The sequence below is a fragment of the Rhinopithecus roxellana genome, chromosome 6 (assembly GCF_007565055.1).
Source record: "Rhinopithecus roxellana isolate Shanxi Qingling chromosome 6, ASM756505v1, whole genome shotgun sequence".
NCBI classification, from domain to species: Eukaryota; Metazoa; Chordata; class Mammalia; order Primates; family Cercopithecidae; genus Rhinopithecus; species Rhinopithecus roxellana.
Window position 1 is genome coordinate 59994047 of NC_044554.1, and position 21374 is coordinate 60015420.

The window sequence follows — 21374 nt, forward strand, 5'->3', positions numbered from 1 at the left end:
GCTGATAGGTCACTTGGTCCATGCTTCTAGCTCTAGAACTCCAGCTGAAGTTTAAAACCAAGAAACTGGGTGCTCAACTTAACTGACTAAAATAAAAATAACCCCAGCTTCCAAAAGAGAGTAGGCACATCCAGAGATAATCTCAAAATAAACGGACGTACCAAGGCTTTTTTGCCTTGCATTCTGATTATCAGATATTAAATAAGACAACCTCCACCACCTGTAGATCTGCACGGTATAGCAACTAGCATACGCAAAACATGACAAAATAAAAGGGAGAGCAGAGGAATGGAGGAGGTAGTTGTGATGCACGTGATAGGAGTAAGTTTTTATTTGCTCCCCTAATTGAAAATTTTCCATTTTTGGAAAATGGAAATGACAGCCATGACAGAATGGAATGACAGCCATTTTGCAGCAACATGGAAAAATTTTAAAAACCATGATCTTTCAAAATTCACAGAACTACTTTCATATATTTTTGATAGTCTTCACATGTATGTTATTTAAATTTGAGTTTAAATATTTCTTTACAGTTTTGTTTCTGGTTTTTGTTTGAAGTAAAATTTATCCATGAATGCATCTCAAGTGTACCACATGGTAAGTTTTGGCAAATGCGCCCACTTGTATAATCCAAACCTTCATCAATACATGGGACATGTCCATCAGCGCAGAGAGTCTACCATACTTTTGATAACTGAAAATCTGTATTGTTCTTCTACAAGATTTGATATGGTGATGAAAATATTCACTGACACTATATGCCTCTGGTGATTACAAAACTAAATTTCAACATTCATCCAACAAGTATGGAAAATATGAGGACAATATACTAAGATTAAAAGGTTTCTTGAGAAAGCCCCAATCCCGTCCTACAACTTCATGACAACACCTAAATCATGCTTCTGTGAAACTCTCCCATGTTAAAAAAAAAAAAAAAAAAAAAAAAAAGTCTTGAATAAGAAGACCTTGTAACCTCTCTTAATAAGTATAATAAACTGATTATTAATTTGGGGTGTCATAGAACTCTTTGAAAATCTGATGAATCTGATGAAGATAATTTCAATTATTTCTACTCCTTCCTGCAATCCCACCAAAGTAATAGCAAAGAAATTTTTTTAAGCATAAAAAGAGAGAACGGAGAAGAAGAACAGCAAATAAGAGATGATAACAAAACTGTGGAAGTTAGCAAGAAGATGGACAGTAGGCAACTAAATTAGCAGGCCAGAGAAATCTGAAAACCTTAGCCTGGAGCAGGATTTGCCAACATCAAAAAGGAGGCACCAAGTATACTAAAGGCAGGGATACTGGGTTAAAAGTTTCCATAGGAGTATTTTGAGCCCCAAATCCCCATCAAGCCACACACATGGGTAATTCCCTCCCCACAGCATTGGCCAAATTGGGAGCAACTGAATTGGAAAGGATCTAGACAAGGAAATGTCAGGTATGATTGAGCAGAGGGCATGAGACACTACACAGAAAACAGGAGGATGAAGACAAAGTAGGACCTATTAAACAGTATGATCCTCAGCCCCCATGGACTCTCGGTCTCTGTCAACAGTTAGGCTCCAAAACACTGGCGGCTTGACTTTTCACCCCAACACAGGAGACACATGACTTCTCCCTTGGGAAAGTGAACTGGTCCAAGTGAAAAGGCCTATACAGATAGTGACATCTGACGATTCACGGAAGAAACTGCTGAGTCCCTACCCAACAATCATTATGGACAAGCTCCATAACATGTTCTGAGCTTCCAATCAGCTTTGTAGTGCCTGCCTCTTACTCACAGATGGTCAGCCAAGGATCATCAGACATTCACAGAAAGCCTGCAGAATGGAATGACAGGCATCAAAACAAAAAGAGAAAATTACTGAAGCAGGACATGAGGGAACAGAAACTGCAGGAAAGATAATTTTGTTAAACTATAATTAATATCCTTAGGAAAAATAAAAGAAGTTATTACATCAATTAACCAAGGACAGAATGATATAAACATTGTCAAGAAATGAAAAACAACTCTTAGAAATTAAAATAGAAATTTTAAAAATCAAATTGAAAGGTTAGAATGTATCCTTGAGGAAATCTCCAAATAGGAAAACACCAAAAAATGAGTTAGGAGGTAAAACAAAACAATGGGATTGATCCAAAAGGTCCAACACTTACCAGATAGGAGTTCCAAGTAAGGAAAAGTGAAAAAAATGGAGTGGAGAAAAAAAGTTAAAAAAATAATTAAATAATTAAATAATTTTTTTTAAAAACTTTAAAAAATAATTAAATAAATTTTTTAAAAAAGGGCAGTGTCTTACTATAATCCCAGCACTTTGGGAGGCTAAGGTGGAAGGCTGCTGGAGCTCAGGAGTTCAAGACCAACTCTGGCAACACAGGGAGACTCTGTCTCTACAATAAATTAAAAAATCAGCCGGATATGGTGGCACATGCCTGTAGTCCCAGCTATTCAGGAGGCTGAGTTAGGAGATCACTGGAGCCCAGGAGGTTGAGACTGCAGAGAGCCATGATCGTGCCACTGCATCCAGCCTAGGCAACAAAGCAAGACTCCAGCTCTTTTTTTTTTTTTTTAATAAAAAAAGAAGAAAGAAAAAAAATGCCAGAACATGCCAAAACCTAAGTTTTCAGATTGAAAAGGCACACCAAGTGCTCAAGAAAATGGAAGGCAAAAAGGCCCAAGTCAGGACACATTATTCTGACATGTAAGAACACAAGGGATAGAGAGACAATCACAAAAGCTGTCAAAGAAAAAAAGGAAAAACCAGGACCTATACAAAGGCTTGTGAATCAGAATGACATCAGATTTCTCTCAGCAGCAACATTAAAAGCTACAAGACAAAGGAACGATAAACCTTCAAAATTTTAAGTAAGAATTATTTCCCAGAAGAACTATCAATCAAGTATGAGGAAAGAATAAAGACATTTTCCAGCCTGCAAGCTCTCAAAAACTCAACTTTGTATGCACCATATCTCAGCAAACTACTGAAGAATGTGTTCCACCACTACAAGAGAAAACAGAAGAGAAGAAACAAGGGATCCAGGAAACACAATACAGAAGAAAGGTAACAGGACTATTCAATCAGTAACTCCAGGAAAACAACAACACGAGCACACAAGAAAAAACATAATCACAGTATGCTGTATGGCTTAGATGTACATATTAGTGTAGTTATAAAAAGGCAAGCACTGATCATCTATTTAACCAAAACTAGAATAGAACTATATAGAGAGGATGAAGGAAGAGGATGTGGTAGGATGAGGAGAGATTGGGAAGCGGGCTAAGGCCTCATCTTCCGTAATTGGAAGTTAATACATAACATTTAAAAAACACACACACAGCACAAGCATACTATTAGAAATAGAAATACCTAAAAAAGAAAAACTAAAAGAGTAAAAGTCGGCACCTCTGAGATGTTGGAACTGGGACTAGGGTAGGATGAGGTAGGAGAGTCCAGTCTTTTATCATCATTTGTGGCTTTATTTGACTTTTAAACATATCTCTCCGGCCGGCCGCGGTGGCTCACACCTGTAATCCCAGGGCTTTGGGAGGCCAAGGCGGGCAGATCACGAGGTCAGGAGATAGAGACCATCCTGCCTAACAAGGTGAAACCCCCTCTGTACTAAAAATACAAAAATAAAATTAGCTGGGCGTGGTGGCGGGCGCCTGTAGTCCCAGCGACTCCGGAGGCTGATGCGGGAGAATGGCACGAACCTGGGAGGCAGAGCTTGCAGTGAGTTGAGATTGCACCACTGCACTCCAGCCTGGGTGACAGAGCAAGACTCTGTCTCAAAAAAAAAAAAAGCATCTCTCTAAAAGCCATTCCTAGATTCTACTGGAGTTCTTAGTCTCTAGGTTAAAGACTCCAGCTATTAAATCATTCCATTTTAAATCTTACTTCAAATCTGTTAGAATCTTGATTTCTGATATCCTGCTCATATCACCTTGCTAATATAGTTCTCAGCTTTTTCCTCTATGCGTAATGGTTACCATGGAAACAGTTAAAAATAAATTTTATGTCATACAACACCCAACGAGACTCTTGATCCAGAGTGGGGGACAAACTTACAGGGTGTCAGTAAAGCTTGGCAAACTCCTATCTGATTGGAAAAAGACAATTGTGTCATTTCACACTAGGATATGTACAATGTAATCAGCTCACTCCTCACTTTTGCTTACTACATGGAAAGAAAAGTGAAGCAGAATTTGTCGGGGGTAAACAATTGGCATCAGGCTGTGTAGAAAATGACCACGCCAAGATTCTCTAAACCGAGGTAACAAAGCTACAGACCAAAGAAACTACAGGAACTTTTAATACTAAATTGCCCTGAGGTTTCTGCTTTATGATTAGAAAGTCACAGTCGTAAAAAAAATGTTATTTTAGAAGTTGGGGGATAGGGTCAGTCAGCCACAAAAAGGAAGAAATAATGAAGAATCACAAAAACATTATGCCAAGCAAAAGAAGCTAGACACAAAAGAGGGCATAACATACAAAGTTCCAGAACAGGCAAAACTAATCCATAGTGCCAGAATTCCAATCAGTAGTTGCTTGGAGCAGGATGTGAGAGAGAACCGACTCCAAAGAGGCAGGAGAGAACTCCGGGGTGATGGTAACACATTCAGTGATACATACGTTTGCCAAAACTCATTGCACTGCACTCTGAAAATATGGCATTTTACTGTACGTAAACTATACCTCAATAAAGATGGAAAATACAGCCACTGTGGAAAATAGTATGGAGTTTCCTCAAAAAATGAAAAAACAGAACTACCATATGATCCAACAATCTCACTACAGTGTCTATATCAAAAGGAATTGAAGTCAATATGTCAAAGAGACATCTGCACTCCCGTGATCACTGCAGCCTAAGTATCCATCAACAGATGAATGAAAAAAGAAAATATGGTATAAGCACAATGGAATGCCATTCAGCATTTAAAAAGAAAGAAATCTGTTCAGGCATGGTGGCTCACACCTGCCCGAATCCCACCAATTTGGGAACCTGAGGTGGGTAGATCACTTGAGCCCAGGGGTTTGAAACCAGCCTAGGCAACCTGGTGAAAACCCATCTCCACAAAAAATTAGCTGGGCATAGTGGCATGCACCTGTGGTCCCAGATAGCAGAGGGACTGAGGTGGGAGGATCACCTGAGCTCAGTAAGTTGAGGCTATAGTGAGCCCCAAGATCACGCCATTTATTCCAGCCTGGACAACAGAGTGCAACCCTGTCTCAAAAACAAAAGGAACTCTTGTCATTTGCAACAACACGGATGAACCTGGGGGACATTATGTGAAGTGAAATCAGCCAGACACAGAAAGATGAATATTGCATCATCTCCCTTATATGTAGAATCTAAAATAGTCAAACTCATAGAAGCAGAAAGTAGAGCAGTAGTTACCAGCGACTCGGAGTGAGAGGACGGGTTGAGAAGATGTTGGTCAAATGATACAATACTTCAGTTAGACAAGAGAAGTAAGTTCAAGAAACCCATTGTACAACACGGTGACTACAGTTAATAACAATGTATTGTATGCTTGAAAATTGAAGAAAAGGTAGATTCTAAGTATTCTCACCACAAATAACTGACAAGCATGTGAGGTGATGTGTATGTTAATTAGCTTGGTTTAGCCATTCCACAATGTATATGTATTTCAAAACATCATGCTGTCTACTACAAACATATGTAATTTTTGTCAATTTTTTAAAATTAAAAAATAATTTTTTTTAATGGGAAGAAACAGGGCTATACCCATCAATGAATAATAACATTCAAATGTTAGAAAAGTATCAAATAACACTGAATCATTTATTTCTCAAAACTCTGTTTTACTTTTATAAATGTGATGACAGTATTTTCATTTCATTCTATTTAATGTATAAGTATAATTAAGATTGAAAAATTATGTTACTCCATTTCTTCCTTAAACAAATGCATGAAAAGTCAGGTTGTTCAAACCACGACATCAAGTCAGAAACAAATTTCCTTTGCTTTCTCAGAGTTTTAGTAACTTCACAGTTGCTCATAATCACCTGTTCAGCAATAGCTAGAATTTCACAAAAACTACAAGTCACCCTAACTAGAGACTATTAGAAAAAGAGAAAAGAAGGAAAACAGGGCTCAAGAGGCTATTGTGAATAGAAATGTGAGATGATACAGACGGCAGAGAAGTTGAGATTTTTGCAGCCCTCTCTTGGAAAAGATAAAGGGGTGAGAAAAGCAAAGTGGGGCTTTGAATAAAACTGCCTTAGCATTTGTGAGAGGAAGACCAGAGAGATATATATAGTGAGAGGGGCTGATACACACAGGCCTGGGGAAGGTCATAACTTTAAAGTCATAAAATCAGAAAAGTACTGAATTTGGCTGGGCGTGATCGCTCTTGCCTGTAACCCCAGAACTTTGGGAGGCCAAGTTGGGCAGATTACTTGAGGTCAGGAGTTCAAGACCAGCCTGGCCAACATGGTGAAACCACACCTCTACTAAAAAATATAAATATTAGCCAGGTGTGGTGGTGGGTGCCTATAATCCCAGCTACTTTGGAAGGTGAGGCAGGAGAATCACTTGAACCCGGGAGGCGGAGGTTGCAGTGAGCCAAGATCGCACCATTACACTCCAGCTTGGGCAACAGAGCGAGACTCTGTTTCCAAAAAAAAAAAAAAAAGAAAAGTACTGGGCTGGGCGCGGTGGCTCAAGCCTGTAATCCCAGCACTTTGGGAGGCCGAGACGGGTGGATCACGAGGTCAGGAGATCGAGACCATCCTGGCTAACCCGGTGAAACCCCGTCTCTACTAAAAAATACAAAAAACTAGCCGGGCGAGGTGGTGGGCGCCTGTAGTCCCAGCTACTCGGGAGGCTGAGGCAGGAGAATGGTGTAAACCCGGGAGGCGGAGCTTGCAGTGAGCTGAGATCCGGCCACTGCACTCCAGCCCGGGCGACAGAGCGAGACTCCGTCTCCAAAAAACAAAAAAAACAAAAAAGAAAAGTACTGAATTTGGATCAATGAAAAGATAAAGAAGTGTGGGAATGCCTCTGCGTATGCATATTATCTGTAATAAAATACAACAACGTGCAAACAGCTCATTGAAACTATAGACTAGAAATATCCTGAAAAATTCTCTATGAGGCAAGGATAGTAAATGAAAATTAATGTGTTGACATCATTCTTAATTTTAAAAGTATAAAATATTGAGATGTCTTCTTTGTTTTTGTTGAATTTTGTTGGCAAAAGTAAATCTACATATAAGCACTATCATAGGTTTTCTCCTGCCATAAGAGACCAACCCAATTTTTTCCATGGAGTCTTATAGAAAGCACCTAGAAAGAACAAACCTTGGAAATACCATTCAATGTTCTGTTTAAAAGCCTTTTAGAACTATAGATCATTTTTAAATTACCTTCAAACTTGTATTGCCTGTGCTTTCTTTCCCCGGGTTTTTTCAGTTGCCATTCTAAGGTCTGAAATTCTGAGAGGCTCCCCTCAACGCTTTCCAATACCTTCCTTTGAGCTGCAGAGCCTAAATACAGTACACAAATACACACACACCTGAACTTAATGGAAAGATCACCTCATGGTTCCTGCGACTGCATTAATGTGCTCTAGAGTGCTGCACACATTTAAAATTATATCTCATTATTACCCACTGTTTAGCATGTCCATTTATAGAAACCAAAGGCCTTCTCCCTTTCTCATACAAGTGGCTAGAATTTTCCATCTTATATTTGGGTTGTAAATAACTTCCTACCAAACCTTGTTGTTCTACTAGGACATTTTTAATATTAAGGCTACTCCTCGTTCTAATTCTACCTTTCAAGGTATAATCTCATTTAAAAGCCAGAATTATTTTAGGTATATATTAAATAATAAATGTTTCATTACTCAATGATTAAGCCCTAACAACTTCACTTGAATAATCGTGTACAGTTATTTCTCATTATAGGCAAGAAAAATGAGATTCAAAACTTGATCTAGTACCAACAAGGTGGTCAAAATTGGGATGAAATGTTAAGTGTTTGTGTGCACATCACAACAAAGCCAGGTATCTCCCTTCAACCTACCCTGCTCCAGTGATAAGCATTAGACTACTCTGTAACTTTAAAGAAATCTGAGGTCATCTCATTCACCTAGTACACCATAGAGAAACACACCAATTCATTTGGCCCAAATCCCCAATTTGTCTCAACTCATATCCATCTATTTTGGTGCTGCTGCTATAATAAGCTGGTCGGTCATTATTATGAGAGAACTGGCAAGACCTATGGAATTGGAGGTTTACCAATGCAATAACATCTCATTTTGAGAAAGTTTACAATGCATTCAAAAGTAATAGAACTGCCCAATTATTTTGCTTATCGTCCACATTACTTGACCTGATCAATTGTACATGGTATCAAGGCTGAGCCTATGAGCCTTCTGTTGAGATCTCGACTCTACAAAAACAATTTTAAAATTAGCTAGGCATGGTAGTGAGTGCCTGTAATCCCAGCTACTCAAGAGGCTGAGGCAGGAGGATCCCTTGAGCTTAGGAGTTTGAGGCTGCAGTGAGCTATGATGGCACCACTGCACTCCAGCCTAGACAACACAGTGAAACCCTATCTCTAAAATAAATCAATAATTAAATTTTTTTTTAAAAAAGCTTGGACCATCAGGGAAGAAAGTTAAATCCATCTGTCAGCTCATTTTTATCCTCAAAAACATAGAATCTACCAATATAATATAAATCAATATATGAAAGTAATGTCAAAAAATGAGATGTGTAGGCCATGCACAGTGGCTCACACCTCTAATCCCAGCACTTTAGGAGACCAAGGCAGAAGGATCACTTGATGGAGTATGAGACTATCCTGGGCAACATACAGAGACCCAGTCCCTGCAAAAAAAATCAAATATTAGTCAGGCATGGTGGAACGCACCTATGGTCCCAACTACTCAGAAGGCTGAGGCAAGAGGATCACCTGAGTCTGGGAGATCGAGGCTACAGTGACTCATGATGGTGCTACTGCACACCAGCCCGGGTGATGGAGACAGACTCTGTCTCAAATGGGAAGCATAAACAGTTCTGTGGTCTCAAGCTTTAAAAAGTGGCAATGGACAAATATGAACATCTTCATTCGCCTTGGTCCCCACTGAAATCCATTCCCAGCACAGCAGCTAGAGTGGGCCTTTTAAAATGTTAGCCACACCATGTTATTCCTGTGCTCAAAGCCTTACAATCAATACTGATAGTTAAAATCAATGTCTTTCCAGTGACCTACAAGACCCTACGTGACTTCCATCCACCCATCCACCACACCACATGCCCTAGCTCTCTCATCTCTCTCCTGCCACTCTCCCCATGCCTCATTTTGCTTCAACCTCACCAACCACCTTGCTGCTGCTCCCAACCTCCAATCATGTCCCTGCCTTAGGATCTGGGCACCTGTGTCCTTTCTTCCTGGAATGCTCTTCCTGACACTCTCCCTAACCTCCTTCAGATGTTGGCTCATATAGTACCTCAGTGAAGCCCTGTCTGGCCAACCCAGCTAAAACAGCAACTCCCTAATCTCCCCTCCTTGGTGGGGGGGTGGGGGTGTGTGTAGCACTTCTCACCATCTGCTATACCACACTTTACTCATATATTCACTTATAGTCTATAGTCTGTCTCCCCCGAGTAGAATGTAAGCTCCACAAGGACAGAAATATTTGTGTTTTCCCAGTTAGAATGGCAATCATTAAAAAGTCAGGAAACAACAGGTGCTGGAGAGGATGTGGAGAAATAGGAACACTTTTAACACTGCTGGTGGGACAGCAAACTACTTCAACCATTGTGGAAAACAGTGTGGCGGTTCCTCAGGGATCTAGAACTAGAAATACCATTTGACCCAGCCATCCCATTACTGGGGATATACCCACAGGATTATAAATCATGCTGCTATAAAGACACATGCACACGTATGTTTATTGCAGCACTATTCACGATAGCAAAGACTTGGAATCAATCCAAATGTCCATCAGTGACAGACTGGATTAAGAAAATGTGGCACATATACACCATGGAATACTATGCAGTCATAAAAAAGGAAGAGTTCGTGTCCTTTGTAGGGGCATGGATGCAGCTGGAAGCAAACTATCTCAAGAACAGAAAACCAAACACCGCATGTTCTCACTCATAGGTGGGAATTGAACAATGAGATCACTTGGACACAGGAAAGGGAACATCACACACCAGGGCCTATTGTGGGGAGCGGGGAGGAGGGAGGGATAGCATTAGGAGATATACCTAATAGAAATGACGAGTTAATGGGTGTAGCACACCAACATGGCACATGTATACATATGTAACAAACCTGCACGTTGTGCACATGTACCCTAGAACTTAAAGTATAATAAAAAATTAAAAAAAGAAACATTTGTGTTTTCTTCACTTCTATACCTGAAAATCTAGAACAATCCTCAACACAAAGTAGACACTCAATACATAGAGACAACATAAATGTTGCTCAACATTATCTATTTGTTCGTTTTCTATCCTCTCATTTGCACATAAGCTCCATGAGGACAGGAACTGGTGTTTCCCATTTGTGCAGCCCTAGCACCTAAAACAGAACCAGCAATGTAGCGGGCACTCAACAGATATTTGCTGCATGAATGCTTATTCTTTTGGCAGAGAACACAAAGAAAATTTCAACTCAGATCTACACATTCTTAGCATCTTGCTTGGCTCTGAGATAACGTAGCCCAATTGTTACTGAATCATCCATGTTTTCACTTTAAAAAAATACATACCTATATTTCATATATAATCCAAAGTGCAATTAAAAGCCAAAAATGACAGGAAAAGATTAGTGAGAAAACATCAGTGTTTCCTTGGTGATAAGAAATGGACTGTCATGGTATAAAATTGTCAAAAACAAATTCATTTTCGTTTTCCCCCAACACTTTTATTTTCCCATTAATCAATTATTAAAGGCTCTTTTGAAAAGAGCTTTGACCCTTTATTTCTCTTCCCAATACTGAAGCTAATTCATAACCCAGAATAGTATGACATTTACTTTCTTGACAACTATCAGATATAATAAAGTTTTGTTATTTTCTTTTGCTCAAAACTCTAGCATACTGAAAATGAGGACGGTCAGAAATGTGGCTACTAAAACAAATGTGAAATGATCAAGACGAGGCTCTTTTTCAATATTAGGAGAACATTGTTTGTTTGCAGCAAAGATGCTACTGACTCAGAGTGATGGGAAGCAAAGCAGAAATCACTGCTGGTGCTTCCCGTGAGATTAGGACAATGTCTTTTCAGTCAACCAGACTAATCAGAAAACACACATACCATGAGGTCCTTCACCTTTGCTGTGATTACCCAAGGCAAAGCCAGAAGGTCAGCAGCTCTATACATTCACTGACCCCTCCTGAGCTTAGTATATTGGGTTAAAATGGACTACAGTTTACTTTAAATCTAGAGCAAGTGATCTATAACTTTACCAAGTTTCACAGATAAATCCATAGGATGAACTCAGCACTTGTAAAGGCAAACATTTATAGTATCCCTTTCAGAAATGCCCAGTTATAGCCAGGCATGGTGACTCATGCCTGTAATCCCAGCTACTCGGGAGGCTGAGGCAAGAGAATCACTTGAACCCAGGAGATGGAGGTAGAGGTGAGCTGAGATTGCACAATTGCACTTCAGTCTGGGCAACAAGAATGAAACTCTGTCTCAAAAAAAAAAAAAAAAAAAAAAATGCCCAGTTAATTTTAAAATGTACAGAGGTCAACATGTGGCTTCCAAAAAGGTTAAGAGCATACTGATTCTGGAACTAGACTCTTAGACATTGAAAGTCATATATCATCAGTATTTGTAGAAGCATAATTTATATATCTGCTTACAAAATCATAATATAAGACCTAATGGACACAAAACAAAACATGAAGATGCCATATGCACAGCTGTTACTGGGCAGATACAGGCCAGACAGTCCCCTAACCAATCTCATAGCATAGGGCAGTGAATTTTAAATCACGGTCTATGCATCCCTCAGTCCCACAGCAGTGGGGAGAACCAAGCATGATGCTTTAGATCTCTCACCCCAAAACCAAATAAGAGGAGAGCATTGCCTCTCCTAATGATTGATATGCTGGTATTCTACAAAATATCATCCAAAAAAAAAAGTTTCTGCTGCTTTAAAAATGCCTGAAAATCAGCATCAAAGGCTTTAGAATCAGGGAGATTAGAGTTCAAATTCTAAATTCATTGAGATGATTGGACATAATCATCCCTTGCAAAGACTCAGTGTTCAGTAAGTGGTGGCAATTATTGCTATTTATCACAGGGTAGTACTGAGCGGTATTAAAGGAGTGATCTCAAAATATACAGTTAAAAACCACATAACTATAATGTTATACTACATAATCCTTATTTGATCAGTTCATCCTTTGCCCAATTGTGAAAATACTCCTTACAAAACCATTTTATTCTTTAGGTACAAAAGGCATAGTACCCAAGAACCAAGATTTTTCTCTAGGACCTAATGCAAATGGAAGAAAGTGGGGGCGGGGAGCAAGATGGGGTAGGAGAAGAGAGAGAAGGGGAGAAAGAACGTGGGGGAAGGAAGAAAGGAAGGAGGAGAAAAAGGGAGAAAAATAACAAATAAAAGAAAAATTGTTCCAAAACATGAAAAGAAAACTACAAAATAAAAATTAATGGCAGGGTGCGGTGGCTCATGCCTGTAATCCCAGCACTTTGGGAGGCCCAGGCGGGAGGATCACGAGGTCAGGAGATCGAAACCATCCTGGCTAACACGGTGAAACCCCGTCTCTACTAAAAATACAAAAAAAAATTAGCCAGGCGCGGTGGCAGGCACCTGTAGTCCCAGCTGCTGCTCAGGAGGCTGAGGCAGGAGAATGGTGTGAACCCGGGAGGCAGAGCTTGCAGTGAGCTGAGATCATGCCACTGCACTCACTCCAGCCTGAGCAACAGAGTGAGACTCCATCTCAAACACTTAAAAAAAAAAAAAAAATTAATACACATTAGTCACAACTAAAGCATGATATTCAAGAATTTTGCTTTTTTGCCAGGCATGGTGGGTCACACCTATAATCCCAGCACTTTGGGAGACTGAGGCAGGAGGATTGCTTGAGCCCAGGAGTTCAAGGCTTCAGTGAGGCACTACTGCACTCTAGCCTGGGCAACACAGCAAGGCTCCATCTCTAAAAAAAAAAAAAAAAATTGTTTTCATAAACATTTCATTTTATGTTTAAATAATCTGTAGGTTAAATTTTCTTCACTTCACAAAAAATACCAAGAATGCACAATAAATGCAGGCAAATCACAACCAACTTCAATGTAGGAGACACACTCTCTTCTGTGGTTTAGATTCCGATAAAAGGGCATTCAGCTGGCTGCCCTCCAATTCATGTGAGTGTAAATAGGTCGGCCACTAAGATTCAGAATAGGCACTGACTCAACGGTCCGAATATTATGCTTTGTTGTTTAGATGTGTGAAGTACAGGAATAACTGCTAGAATGAGAATGGAGAATACAAGGGCCAGTACGCCTACTAGTTTGTTAGGGATGGACCGTAAGACACAAGCAAATGGAGGCCATCTTGCTTGTCTCATTCCACACTGCAGTGAGAAATAATGGCAGAACCAATGATAAGACACAGGGGAGGGGAGAAATCACCCGAGGATGCCTTCTGTGGTCTTTCCCAGCCAGCCTTTCCAGATACCTGCAGAACTCCTGAAAAGCAGCATTTTGAATCACTTATTAAGGACCATTAGCCACTACCATGGCTCCTCTCCAAGCTGCAACGCCTATACTGATAGGAAGTGCTGCCATCACCGGACAAAAAGGAAGGAATACCTGCTTTATTTTATTTCGGGAGTTAGTGATGCGCTCTGTGATGCTCTGGTATGTGCGAATGGCTGTCGTCAATTCTGTGTAGTGCTGCACAATCAATTCATCCAGGTCACGGTCACATTTCTCGTAGGCTTCTTCAAGGCGACCCTTCTCATTTTCCCTGTCTTCGACATCATCACTAGTAGACAGAGTCCTGGTGAAGGCAGAGAGTATATCAAGCTGAGTAAAACTTGAAAGTAAAATGCAAAAGAAAGGTGAAGCACATTCATCTTACTAACTAGGAAATGAAGTAAGTTACAAACACAAAACACAAAACTTCCTTCACAGTAAATTCCAATAGCCCATCCAAGTGGATTTGTTGTTGCCTATCCAAGGGGCCCTTCTCCTCTGTCACTGGCATTAGAACTGATTTTAATCAGCTAGCAGGCAGGCAGCAACGGTTCAAGAGACTGGGTAACTCTTGATTTGAGTGAACTGTTCCATTCTCCTTATCAGTGACAAGTCTGGTCAATGAGACAGACCTAAGGAAGTACTAGGAACAATTTTCTGCAAGAATAATAACAAGAAAAGGTCCCTTTCCCAACCCTAGGTATCACTGTACAAAGACAAGATACTCAGACACTTCAGCCATGTGTCTGAGTAACCGTAGAAGGAAAAACCAGGAGGAATGCCAAGCTATCACTATGTCCTTGGCCACCAAAGCAGCCCTACAGCAGCCTTACCTCAGGACTTCTTGTTAGGGGAGATAATAAATATCCATTGTTTAAGTCACTTTCAGCTGGTCTTTTTCATACATAGCTGAAAGCACAGTAACGGATACAATTACTTATACACTGAGGAACCACCTTCCAAAAAGCTCATTTGAATGACCTGAATTTGCTATGGAGCCCCCAGCAGTCTGGAAATAAGGTCATATTAATTCTAAAATCTCTTACAACAGCAGTCATCTAAGGTATCCTACAGGACAGTTCCTGCACTTACTAGTCCTCAAACAGCACTAACAAGATTGATATGAATCAACAATAACCAGGGAATGAGATAGATATACTTACTAAAAATATTTCAATAACTTCGTTTGATACATGGACCACAGATCTTTGTTTCCTCTACTATCTTTCTCGGATAATTTTTTTTAATTTAGTATTATAATCAGTAACAAAGGAACCTTTTCCTCTTATCTGTTGGCTGTGGTAATTTAGAGTTTCATTAAATTCTCTCAGATTTGTCAGCTTATACATTCAGCCTAGTTTATTTCATTTATCTTTTTTAATTTAGGGAGGGGGATATTTTAGGTTCTCAATGATGGATACCATCAATTATAAGTCCATCATTAGAACTGCTTTCAGAGATGGTCTGTCAGCAAATTAATCACATATCCACTTCTAGATATTTGCAAGCAAAATACTGTACAATAGTCTGCTCTGAATTGTCATTTAGAGCAAAGGATCTTAATTCATGAGCCACACAATATATAAAACTCCTTTTTCAATTTATAGGGAAATTCAGGCCAGTCTTTGATTTCAATCTAACCTCCAAAAAGAATTTTATACTTCTTTTTGTTAGGTGTTAGGGATGCCAAAAGATCAGCTCTATCATGAATACAAGTAGGGGGATGGCAGGAACGAAGGCAAAGAAGCTAAGTGCAAAAGCCACTAAGGACAGTGTGCGATGCTCCGGAAAGGAACACTACTGGGAACCACAAGACTTGATTTAAAGCCTTTACATGAGAGATCCTGTTTCCTCATTTGTAAACTGGTGACCCTAAACCAGACTACTTCCAAGGTTTCTTGCAGGTAGAGAATACCACCCAAGTGTTTGACTATTAAAGTAAATCAGAGAGGAGAATGTAAGCGAAACTAGGCTTCAAAGATAGAGCTACCAAGATTACTTGCAATATTTGGGTACAGAGCAGCTTAGCATGTATCATGTGTTCTTCTTGTTTTAATGATACACAACTTTGCTCTTTAAATCTGAAACTTCCAGGCTGTTAATCTAAAGTAAAGCACAATCAGAAAATGCCTTCAATTTATCAACTGTCCCAAAGGTAAGGGTTCCTAGATGTTTAACTATTATTTCCCCTTGTAACAGCAGTCACAGAATTGGCAAAGCTACACCAAATCAGTCTGCCATCTTTACAAGGCTTTTCATGATTTCCGCTCCACTACCATTTGTGGAAAAAATATAACATTTCACATTGTTTACCTTAACTAGTTAGAATTACCATTAAGGAAAATGTCAGGCCCAGAGAGGACACCTTCTCTGGCATCAGCTGTCACTGTGAACACATTACTAGATCATTAGGAGTTATTTAGGGAATAGAAAGGATTACTAAAATGAAGATTAGAGAGTAAATTGGGTCTACTGGGGGGTTTGCCTCCTATTTTCCTTTTTCAAGAAAATATTTATGTAAGAAATACCCTGTGCCAGCTTTGCCCCATATTTGAAATGTATCCTCTTGATGTAAACTGGGATGAATAATATTTTGTCTTTAGTGAAAAATATTTACATTACAGAACTCAGAGTGCAAAACTATTAAAGCTTTTTTTTTTAATTAGAGAAAAGGCAGCAAGGATAATAAAAATAATAATAGCCGCTAATATTTAGAGAGGCTTACTAGCTGCCAGGAGCCAGCTGTGTTGCACATTTTATAGAATGTATGTTTAATCCTCATAACAGGCCTTTGGAGTAGGTCCTATTATTATTCCCTCCCCTCTTTTTACAGATGAAACAGCTGAGATTTAAAGAGGTTACATTAATTTACACCACCTCACACAATGAAGGTTAGGAATAGTATGGGGATTTTAAACCCAGGTTGGTCTGCTTTCAGATTGCACTCCTAACAGCTACAGAGTGGTGTCTCTTCAGGCAGAGTAAAGCTGCCTGGGTTAGAATCGTGGCTCCACCATACTGACTACTCATGACCTTAGTAATAGCATCTCATTTTGCTCATCTATAAAGTGAAAATACTAAGATACCTTCCACATAGGGTTGTTAGTGAGAATTACATGAGATCAAACAAGGCCTGGTATGTCATTAACACTCAACAAATGTTGGTGGTTGCCGTTAGCTATTATTGTTCTAGTAATAACAGTAGTAATAGCAGCAGCAAAGGCAGTAGCGTTTTTCCACAATATAATAAAAAGTACACCCTCTGAAGACAAAAGTTAAAATCCCACCGCCCCCAAAATACTAGATCACTTAACTCTGGGCATTAGGTTTAAACTCTCTGGTTCTCACTTTATTCCTCCTTAATGTCAAGAATGGTGAAGGTTGAGATTTTATCCTACTTGCAAGCTAAGAGGTTAGCCACAGTTTCACAGGTGCTGGCAGAAGACACAAAATTCCTGGAGCTCCTCAAATCCAGAAGACTTGATCACACTCATAGCACAGCAAGCGGCGTAAGTGCAGCATAAGTGCAGCATGTTCACATCAGTTCCCCTCGCCCCCGAATCCCACAAGGGTTAGGCAGATGGGCCCAAAGAGAAGCCTGCCCACATAGGCAGCTTCTGGAGAAGAACTCCAAGCTCCAAAAACCGAATCTAAGCTCAGAGACTGGACTGGAAACACACCTGCCCCTTGCTCTGGAGTGAGAGACCATCTCTATCTTCCAACGCTGTTTGCTAAACAAACATCCTTGGCAAAATAACCTAAAACAAAGGGCAATCAGTGCTTGGCTCACAAGAACTTCAGAAACATAAGAGACCTGAGGAGAATAATCTCCCAACAATAATAAAATCTAAGTCATTGGGTTCCTTCAAGGATTGAATGCATGGTGCCAAGCAACAGCAGGCAGTGAATATTTATTTCCAAGCTCTGTTTTCTTTTCTGCAATATGAGAGCAGAAATACAATGTCTCAGACAATAAATATTTGTCTGAGATAAATATTCAATAAAAATGAATAAATGATAGACCATAAAAGCATGAGAGGCCAGGCGCGGTGGTTCACACCTGTAATCCCAGCAATTTGGGAGGCCAAGGAGGGCGGATCACAAGGTCAGGAATTCGAGATCAGCCTGGCCAATACGGTGAAACCCTGTCTCTACTAAAAATATAAAAAATCAGCCAGGCGCACTGGCCTGTGCCTGTTGTCCCAGTTACTCTGGAGGCTGAGGCAGGAGAATCACTTGAACCCAGGAGGCAGAAGTTGCAGTGAGCCGAGATCGCACCATTGCACTTCAGCCTGGGCAACAGAGTGAGACTCCATCTCAAAAAGAAAAAGAAAGAAAAGCATGAAAGAGCTGACTAATTCTAGGGAAAGTTCTCATGAACGCTAGCAAATCCCAGCAAATTTCAGTGTGGGATTATCACTAGTCCCTTAACCTGAACAGACAGCAGTGCAGAAAAGAACACTTGTCATTGAGCTCACTCCACCAGCCAGGTCATGAACCTCTCTTCAGCCTTCTAAGCCTCTGTGCAATGCAGAGCTCTACCAGTTCACAAAGCAATTCACTGCAATTTTGAACAGCTTTACTTATTATAAAGCCTTCCATTAAAATCAAATAAAATCAGCCTCTTTATCATTTCTACCCATTGATCCTAGTCCCATCTTTTTCTGTAACACAAAAAATGTCTATTCCTTCTTCCATAAAATTTCCCTTTAAATGGCAAAGGACTTTCGATAGTTCTTTCTTGGGTTACACACCTCCAGTTTCTTCAACTGTTTCTTCCATACCATGACTTCCAACAGCCCACCATCCTTTTTGCTTTCATCTGAAGTCCCCTCGGAAACAGGTAACACTCACATAGAACTTATTATGTGCCAGGCATTAATCTAAGTGGTTTACACATATTAATTAATTTATTGCAAAAACATCCTTATGAGGTAGGTACCTGTATTAATCTGTTTTCATGCTGCTGATAAAAACACACCCGAGACTGGGCAATTTACAAAAGAAAGAGGTTTACTGGACTTACAATTCCACGTGGCTGGGGAGGCCTCATGATGAAAGGTGAAAGTGAAAGGCACATCTCACATGGCAGCAGACAAGAGAATAGGGCTTGTGCAGGGACTCCCCTTTTTAAAGCCATCAGATCTCATGAAACTCATTCACTATCACAAGAACAGTGCAGCGAGGAGAGACCCCCTCAATTCAATCAACCCCTACTGAGTTGCTCCCACGACACGTGGGAATTGTAGGAGTTAAAATTCAAGATGAGATGTCAATGGGGACACAGCCAAACCATATCAGTACCATACTTATCCCTCTTTGTAGAGATAAAGAGATTGAGTTTTTTATTCAAGGCACAGTCTTTAAGGAGCAGAGTCTGACCTCAAACCTGGGCCATATGGCTCTTAATGGCTTCACTAACCTGCCTCTCAGATGTGCTGAGAAGTGAACACAACATACTTCCAAATGGAAAGAGGTTTTATATCCCACAACATGAACACTATATTTCTAATAATATAGCCTAAAACTACATTGCATTTTAAAAAAATATAGTCCAAAAATTATCCAAGATCCCTTTGACAGTAAGTGTTGACAAGTCAACCCTCATTCATCCTCCACTTGTGAAATTTTAAAACTAAATGCAGAAATTTACATGTATTACAAATTTAGGACATCCCTGTGTCTTACATGTTTGGAATTACATGTTTGGAAAGGAAGGTGAAAGTGAGGCACAGGATACAAACTACTGAGTGTCTATAATACACCAGGCAATACAGTGGCTATTTTGCATACCTAGTCTAAGACAATCCTCAAAGCAGTCTAGTATAATAAAATATTATCACCAGCCTTTTTACAGATAAGGAATCAGAGGGTCAGAGAGGTAAAGTAACTTATACACATGCACACAGTTAATATCAGAGTTGAAATTAAAGCTAAGTATATTTGACTCCAAAATCCATGCTCCTTCTACTATACATGTTACAAAATCCTATCTTTCCTGCCTTCAACTCCTGAGCTGCAGGACACGTACTCTCATCAAGCCACAGTTCATAGGTAAAGAGAACAGCAGACAGCTAGGGATGAAAAGAGAGCACCAAGCAGCTTTTTTAGTAATAACAGTCTTGAATCTGGGCAAGATTTAAAAGCATGAGCTAAATAAAAGACATGATCAAAGGATCAATGGTATAAAGTTGCCAACCCAAGACGTATTCAAGTTATTGAATCACTCTAGATTTTTTTTCCATTCCTATTCTCAAAATGATTATGACTTATAAACTATTGTCAAGTTCATGGAGGAACGTAAAAGAATAAACAAGATTCCAGTTAAGCTGGACACAAAGACATTTCTGGATCATTAAGAATTTTTCACTAAGACAGCTCTGGTATTTTGCATGATGAATTACATCTTAACCATGACTAATTAATCCCCAGGAAGGAATTTATTTACCTAAAGGGCTGAAAGGACCACGGTACACATGTTAAGCTACTGTTAACAACATCTAGTAGGAACAAATATGTTATTAAGTTCTAGTTGATTCACAACCATGAGCTCCAAGTGAGTCCCATAAACAAGCATTAAAACCCAGGGTAAATAATGGGAGATCTAAAACTGAATTTGTCTGCTTCCCATTTTCATACTAGCTTCTGTATTTCAGTATAGCCGATCCAATGTTTTGAAAGGAAAATAACCAATCACCATCACTGGTTCCTTCTGTGGAGCAATTTTGCTTTCACTTTGGACTTAACAGAGTAATGGAGTCCAGACAGGAAAAAATACATAAAAGTCGGTATTGTTCCTAAAGACAAAAGAAAGATCCAATAAAGGAAAAAGCACACCTCTCACGTGGAATAAGAGGATGCAAAAAGAAAAACCCAAATCTAGAATACTACCATTAGGAATACACCAAGAAAGTCTCTTACTACCTCATCAAGCATGTCAAACAAAAGCCATCCACATACGCATTAAAGGAACACAGGTTCTGGAATTTTAAAAAACCCAGATTTAAACAGAGCTCTGCAACTTTCAAGCTGCTTGACCTTTGGTAAGTGACTTAACTTTTCTGGGTCTGTTTTTTTCTTTGTAAAACAGGTAAGATAATAAGAATACCTGCCTCACCAGGATATTGCTAGGACTGGAGAAGTGTGTGAATGTGCTCTGAAAATAGAAAGTGTGACAGAAGTGTTGGTTGATGTATTATTAGGAACAAAATAAATAATCTATGAATCACAACATTGTTAGCCCAAATCCCCTAAAGTCTACCCCTTTCTAAAGTTCCTGATGATATCTATTTCTGAATTAAGAGCAGACCTTTTCTCTATACTCTTACAGTGCCTGGTACATTGAGTGCTTAGTAAAAGCTAAGTTATGAGCAGCAATGCCATGCAGGATCTAGAGAGGTCATGGAGGACAGTTCCCAGCCTTAAGAAACAATTGTAACTAAATTGTCTCACAAGAAAGACATGCTCACAAATCTGCAGAAAAGAACAAATACTAGTTGCTAGTGACCCTATTTAATTCATTTATTCATTCAACAAATATTCACTAAGTATCTATTACTTACCAGGCACAGTTTTGAGGGCCTAGAGATACATACAGCAATGAACAAAACCAATCCCTCCCTCATGAAGCTTATGTTCTAGTGAGGGGAG

The 21374-nt window shown here is 39.6% G+C and overlaps 1 protein-coding gene across 2 annotated transcripts in view; it reads right to left on the reverse strand.

Moving 5' to 3' along the window:
• Positions 1–21374, reverse strand: part of EXOC4 (exocyst complex component 4) — an 850866-nt gene that overhangs the window by 814475 nt on the left and 15017 nt on the right. For both annotated transcript variants that reach the window (XM_010357736.2, XM_030932531.1), the window contains exon 2: positions 13839–14028. In XM_010357736.2, the coding sequence (XP_010356038.2) occupies positions 13839–14028 (190 nt within the window). The remainder of the gene's footprint in view (positions 1–13838; positions 14029–21374) is intronic.